The sequence below is a fragment of the Myotis davidii genome, unplaced genomic scaffold (genome assembly GCF_000327345.1).
Source record: "Myotis davidii unplaced genomic scaffold, ASM32734v1 scaffold449, whole genome shotgun sequence".
NCBI classification, from domain to species: Eukaryota; Metazoa; Chordata; class Mammalia; order Chiroptera; family Vespertilionidae; genus Myotis; species Myotis davidii.
The window spans coordinates 1,319,378-1,325,268 of record NW_006383007.1 but is presented as its reverse complement, the minus strand read 5'-3'; the positions used below and the strand labels follow the sequence as shown (position 1 = coordinate 1,325,268).

The following is a 5,891-nucleotide window of genomic DNA, read 5'->3' as shown; positions in this document are numbered from 1 at the left end:
CGGGGAACATTGCAGTCCTCCCTCACTGAAGCAAGCAAGCCTCATGTTAGCTTCCAGCTGCCTGGCTGCTGGCCGCCATCTTGGCTGGCAGTTAATTTGCATATCACCCTGATTAGCCCATGGGAAGGGTTGCGGTCGTACGCTAATTACCGTGTTTCTCTTTTATTAGATAGGATTTGCATCTTTTGCATGCAACATTGCAATTAAAGTGTAAAGTAAACAAAGTGGCCTAAAAATATATCTGTAAAGAAACCATAATGATGGTACTTATAATACAAGTACAAGGATATAATAAGAAAATGGCAAATCTGACACTTTCAGCTCCTAGTATAAGTTAATCATCAGCATATACTGAGGTTTATAGTAATCATGATCCAATCACATCTATCTGGAAATTAAAAAACAATTATCAAGAATACTATTTTAACTGAATTTACATCCACTATCACTAATAATAAACCTAGTTTTAATTGTGTAATGAAATCTGACAATTGGCTAATGGCAGCTGAACATGTCACTAATTCATAAATAAGTATATATAATAAAGATGGATCATCAAAAACAGCTGGAAGACCACTGCACTACAGAGATAATATCCCTAAAATATCTTGTTCAAAAGCCTAAGACTTGAGTATCGCTAATGTTGATGATGACTATATTTTTGTCTCTAAATTATACACATTCTACTAAAAGTACCCTATCTAGGTACTTATCTAAGTTAGTTAGAGAACTTGGGCTAAGATTCTCCCATTATCTTGAGGTAAATCATTTTATTCTTTTGGCTTATAGCCTTACCTTTTAAAAAAAGCAAGTCTCAAAATAAGAAATAGGAACAAAAAAAGCAGAACTGAGATAAGTCAGACTGTATAAACGTGCCTACCTTCAAACTAAAGGGATCAAAATAGGTGTGCTGATAAACATGTTTACAAAAAATCTCCCTTAGTAGCTGGATAAGTAGGACTGGCATAAATAACAAGTATGGAAAAACAAGAACGCAGAAAAACTGAACATTCATATATAAATGTCTAACCATCATGCTGTACACCTGAAACTAATATAATATAGAATGTCAATTGTAAAAAAAAATTAATATTTAAAAATATTGGAACAGTCATCCATTGCTGGTAAGACTATAATGTGGTTCAGCTACTGAGGAAAACAGTTTAGTGGTTCCTTAAAAAGTTAAACACAGAATTACCATATGACTCAGCAACTCTATATATATATACTGAAAACAGGTACTTAAACAAATACACATTATACACATATTCATAGCAGCACTATACACATAGCCAAAAGGCAGAAACAGCTCAAATATTCAGTGATTTTTTTTAATGTCCAACAACAAATGAACAGATAAACAAATTGTGATATATGTATATAAAATGGAATATTATTCAGCCATAAAAAAGAATGAAATACATGCTGCAATGTGCGTAAACCTCATTAAGTGAAAGAAGCCAGATACAAAAGGTCACATTTATCTCTTCTGATTATTTCACATAAGTGGAATTCATATGAAATAATCAGAATAAATTCACAGAGACATAATGTAGACAGGTAGTTGTCAGCAGCTAAATCAAGTAATGGAATGCAACTGCTTAATGGACAAGAGGATTTCCTTTTGGAGTGATAAAAAGGTTTTAGAACTAGATCAAGGTAGTGGCTGCACAAACATTGTGAATGTACTAAAGGTCATTCACTGAATTATTCATCTTAAAATGGTCAATTTTATATTATGTGAATTGTACCTCAATTAAAAAGATTATAAATATATATATACTAGAAGCCCGTTGTAAGAAGATATTCATGCAATAGGCCTTCCTTCCCCTGGCTGCCAGTACTGGTTTTCCTCCAGCACCCAGGACCCAGGCCTTAGCTCCAACCACAGCGGAGAAGCCAAGCCTCTTCAGTCTTCAGTCGTCTTGAGTCTTCAGTCTTCGCTAGGGCCAGAGCTTTCAGTCTTCGCTCCATGCCTGCATATGTAAATTAACCACCATCTTTGTTGGGTTAATTTGCATACTCACCCTGATTGGCTGGTGGGTGTAGCAGAGTGACACCAATTTGCATGTTTCTCTTTTATTAGAGTGTGTGTGTGTGTATATATATATATATTAGCACTTAACAAACAGCAGATGATAAGGAAAAAGGGAAGGAGGTGGGAGTGTAGAAGAACAGTAAGCAGCAGCCATCTAGAACACTGAGAATGTTAGAAAACAGGGAAATTGCTATTTTGTAATTTTTTTTACTGCTTACTGAATTTTTATTTAATGGCCTATTAAAATACTTTTTAGCCCCAGCCAAGTGGCTCAAATAGTTGGAGTGTTGTCCTGTACAGCAAAAAGTTGCAGGTTTAATTCTGGATCAGGACACATTCCTAGGTTGCACATTAGATCCTAGGTTAGGAAGCAACAAATTGATGTTTCTCCCTCCCTCCTCCACCCTCTCCTTCTCCCTTTCTCCCTTTCTCCCTTTCTCTTTCTCTAAAATTAATAAACATATCCTTGGGTGAGGATTTTTAAAAAAGAAAATGTTTTTTAAAAAGTAATACTTTTTACTTTTCCTAATATTTAAAAAGAATTGTTCTCTTGCTAAAGGATATCTTAGATATTGCAGAGTACACCAAAAAAACTGAACAATTTAAGGCATGATTTTAAAAATAAAAAGCAAAACTAATCACTGTCTTTGAATACAAACACATACAATTAATATATGAACACCTTTGTGAATGGTAAACACCAAACTCAGGACAGTGGTTACTTTCCAGATGGGAACAATACAGAGACATGTTTGGAGTGGAATACACAAAAAACTTCAACTGTATGTAAGGTCCTAATTAGTAACCTGGGTAGTGAGTAAATTGGTGTTTATTATATAATTCTCTAAATTTTTCTAGCCTCAAAATTATCAATAGTTAATTTTAAAAAAGAAAGCAGAATAGCATGCCCACTGAACAATAGTAAAGAAGAAAAGAAAGAGGACAGGAAAGAGTCGGCTGTATTTAGCCCTAAGTGTGGCTACAAAGAATATACTTCAAATCCCCATATAATTTTCCATGTTAGTTTAATGAGGTTCGAAGGTTTTCTAGATATGCATAAACCAACAAGCAGTTTGCCTAAAAGCTGGTTAAAGTTATAGTACAAAACCAAAAGAAAATATACCAATTTTTTAAATGGAATTACTCTTTCACTTACCATAATTTTAATTTCCCTTTTACAAATGTTGAGGTCAGGCAAGTTATTGACATACATTCGCTTCAATGCATAGCGGATTCCACCATGAGTCCGCACCAGGAAAACTGTGGAGAATCCACCTAGAAGAACAAGTACCAATTAATTAAAAAGAATGAGAAATTACTTCCAAAATCATGTAATATTGAGGAACTTAATCTCATAGGGAAATAAACTGACTGTACCCAAGGCAAAAGTAAGAACAGTAAGCAATTAATAAATTAGATTGAAACACTGGCTTCTTATGACAATCATGAAGTAGCACTTAAGAGGACAACATGAAAATGAATATGTATTTGTTTTGAAGATTAAAATACCATAATTTCATTTTGCATGTGAATATCTTTTATGTGGTATGTGGAAATTGTCGCATGTAAATTAATATTATAGTTGGCATATACTAGTGATTGCCTACCCATCAGCCTCTGCCTCCTCTGTGATGACCAAACACTGATGTTATTTAAGACAAGGCATCAATAGAAAAAGGAGAATATGCCTTACCAACAATTTAAAACTTTAAATCAAACCACAATTCAGAATGTACTAGTATTTGCAATGATCAAAAAGGGCCTGGAAGTAAGCAACGGATATATTGGAGACATGCATTAATGAGTACTTAATAAATATTTATTTGTTCATATAATTAGACATCCTTACAGCTTACAGAGCACTTCTTTAAAACTCTCATAGGGAAACACATGTACTTCCTGCCTCCCACAACCATATCAAAAATACAACTAAAGCCCTAACCAGTCTGGCTCAGTGAATAGAGCATCGGCCTGCGGACTCAAGGGTCCCAGGTTCGATTCCGGTCAAGGGCATGTACCTTAGTTGCGGGCACATCCCCAGTAAGGAGTGTGCAGAAGGCAGCTGATTGATGTTTCTCTCTCATCGATGTTTCTAACTCTCTATCCCTCTCCCTTCCTCTCTGTAAAAAAAATCAATAAAATATATTTTAAAAAATACAACTAAAATACAGAACAACTATTATCCAGAACCGCGGGAAAGCTGTCTAAGTGGAAGTACTACAACTACAGAGTTAAAGAAGAAAGCACATTGAAACTGGTGGGAGGGTGCAGGTGTGGAGGCGCAGAACAGGATGGCATCTGGGTGTGCTGTTTTTTTAATTGGGAGGGAGATACAAGCTCCCGCTTGCTCTGAACTCCAGTGCTGGGGGAGACTCGGGGGGACCCAGACACATACGGGCAGAAACTGAACTGTCTGGCATCGGGGCAAGAACACAGAGGTGACTTTCTTCCAGACAGAGGTGCTCACAACTGTCACAGTTCCTGGGCTGGGACCTCCCTGGTGCAGGGCTGACTGGCAGCCATGGCTCTTTGCTCCACCCTGGTGATTCCCTGAGACGGCACCCCATCCAATTTACAACCCCACCCAAGCTGAGCACAGCAGCTTTTGCATATGAATGGCCGGTTCTTTCTCAGCCTAAAAACTGTCAAACTACTGCTTGGTCAGGGAGCCCCAAAGCTATCAAAAGAAGGCAAAGGCCAGCACCACAGCAGCCTGCCTTGCTTCACAGCTGGGCCTCATCTGGGTACTTCCAAACCCCATACAAAGAGGAGGAATCTGCAGATCTCTCCGTAGCTCCTGTGGGGTGGCCCCAGGCAGTGGCTGACTTTGCACCTCCTTGAAGATCCAAGAGCCAGTGTACCCAGTGATCAGTGTGAGAACATACCAGATTAAAACTCTTCACATCCATAAGTGACACACTCAAGGGGCAGACTCAGAGAAGCACTAAAGCCCCACTGAAGCAAGTCCTGCTCCATAAGGGTGTCTCCTGCACAGAAGCTCTTCCATTGTAGACACAGCTGGTCCTCACAGACAATATGTCTGGAGGTCAATTCCTAAACTAAGCCTAATCTGTAGTGACACCAACAGCAATCAAGGCTCAATTACAACAAGACTGTGCACACAGCCCACAAAGGGGTGCACCAAGAGTGTCCACTCAGGTGACTGGGGAGGCTGAGCCACTGGGCCCTATGGGACACCTACTATACAAGGCCACTCTATCAACTCAAGGAGACTTAGCAGCTACACAATACATAGAAACAAACACAGGGAAACAGCCAAAATGCAGAGACAAAGAAACATGCACAAATGAAAGAAATGGAAAAAAGCAAACTACTGGACATAGAGTTCAAAAACACAGTTATAGGGTTACTCAAGAATCTTCTAGAGAGAAAAACCAAGATGGCGGCATAGGTAAACACTGGAGTTTGCTGCCTTGAACAACCACTTAAAAAATACAACTAAAAGACGAAACGGACATCATCCAGAACCACAGGAAAGCTGGCTGAGTGGAAATTCTACAACTAGAGAGAAAGAGAAAAGCACAGTGAGACTTAGAGGAGGTGCGGAAGTAAAGTGCAGAGGTACAGAGGTGCATGCAGAAAGCGCTGGCAACTGAGGAGGTGGTTGTCTTTTTCAATCGGGAGGGAGTCTCAAGTTCCCAACTGCTCTGAACTCCAGTTCCGGGCGAGTCTCTGGGGACCCAGACACATATGGGGAGAAACTGGACTGTCTGGCATCGGGCGGAATTTGAGGGTAGCTTTCTTTCAGAGAAGCTTGCAGAGATTAGCGGGACACTGAGACCCGGGGCCTCTTAGGGTAGGACTGAGGATCAGCCATAGCTGTTTGCTCCGC

The 5,891-nt window shown here is 39.0% G+C and overlaps 1 protein-coding gene across 1 annotated transcript in view; it reads right to left on the bottom strand.

The window, feature by feature from the left end:
* Window positions 1-5,891, bottom strand: part of BMP2K (BMP2 inducible kinase) — a 104,168-nt gene that overhangs the window by 90,892 nt on the left and 7,385 nt on the right. The window contains exon 2 of the mRNA XM_015557639.1: window positions 3,195-3,313. Within this exon, the coding sequence (XP_015413125.1) occupies window positions 3,195-3,313 (119 nt within the window). The remainder of the gene's footprint in view (window positions 1-3,194; window positions 3,314-5,891) is intronic.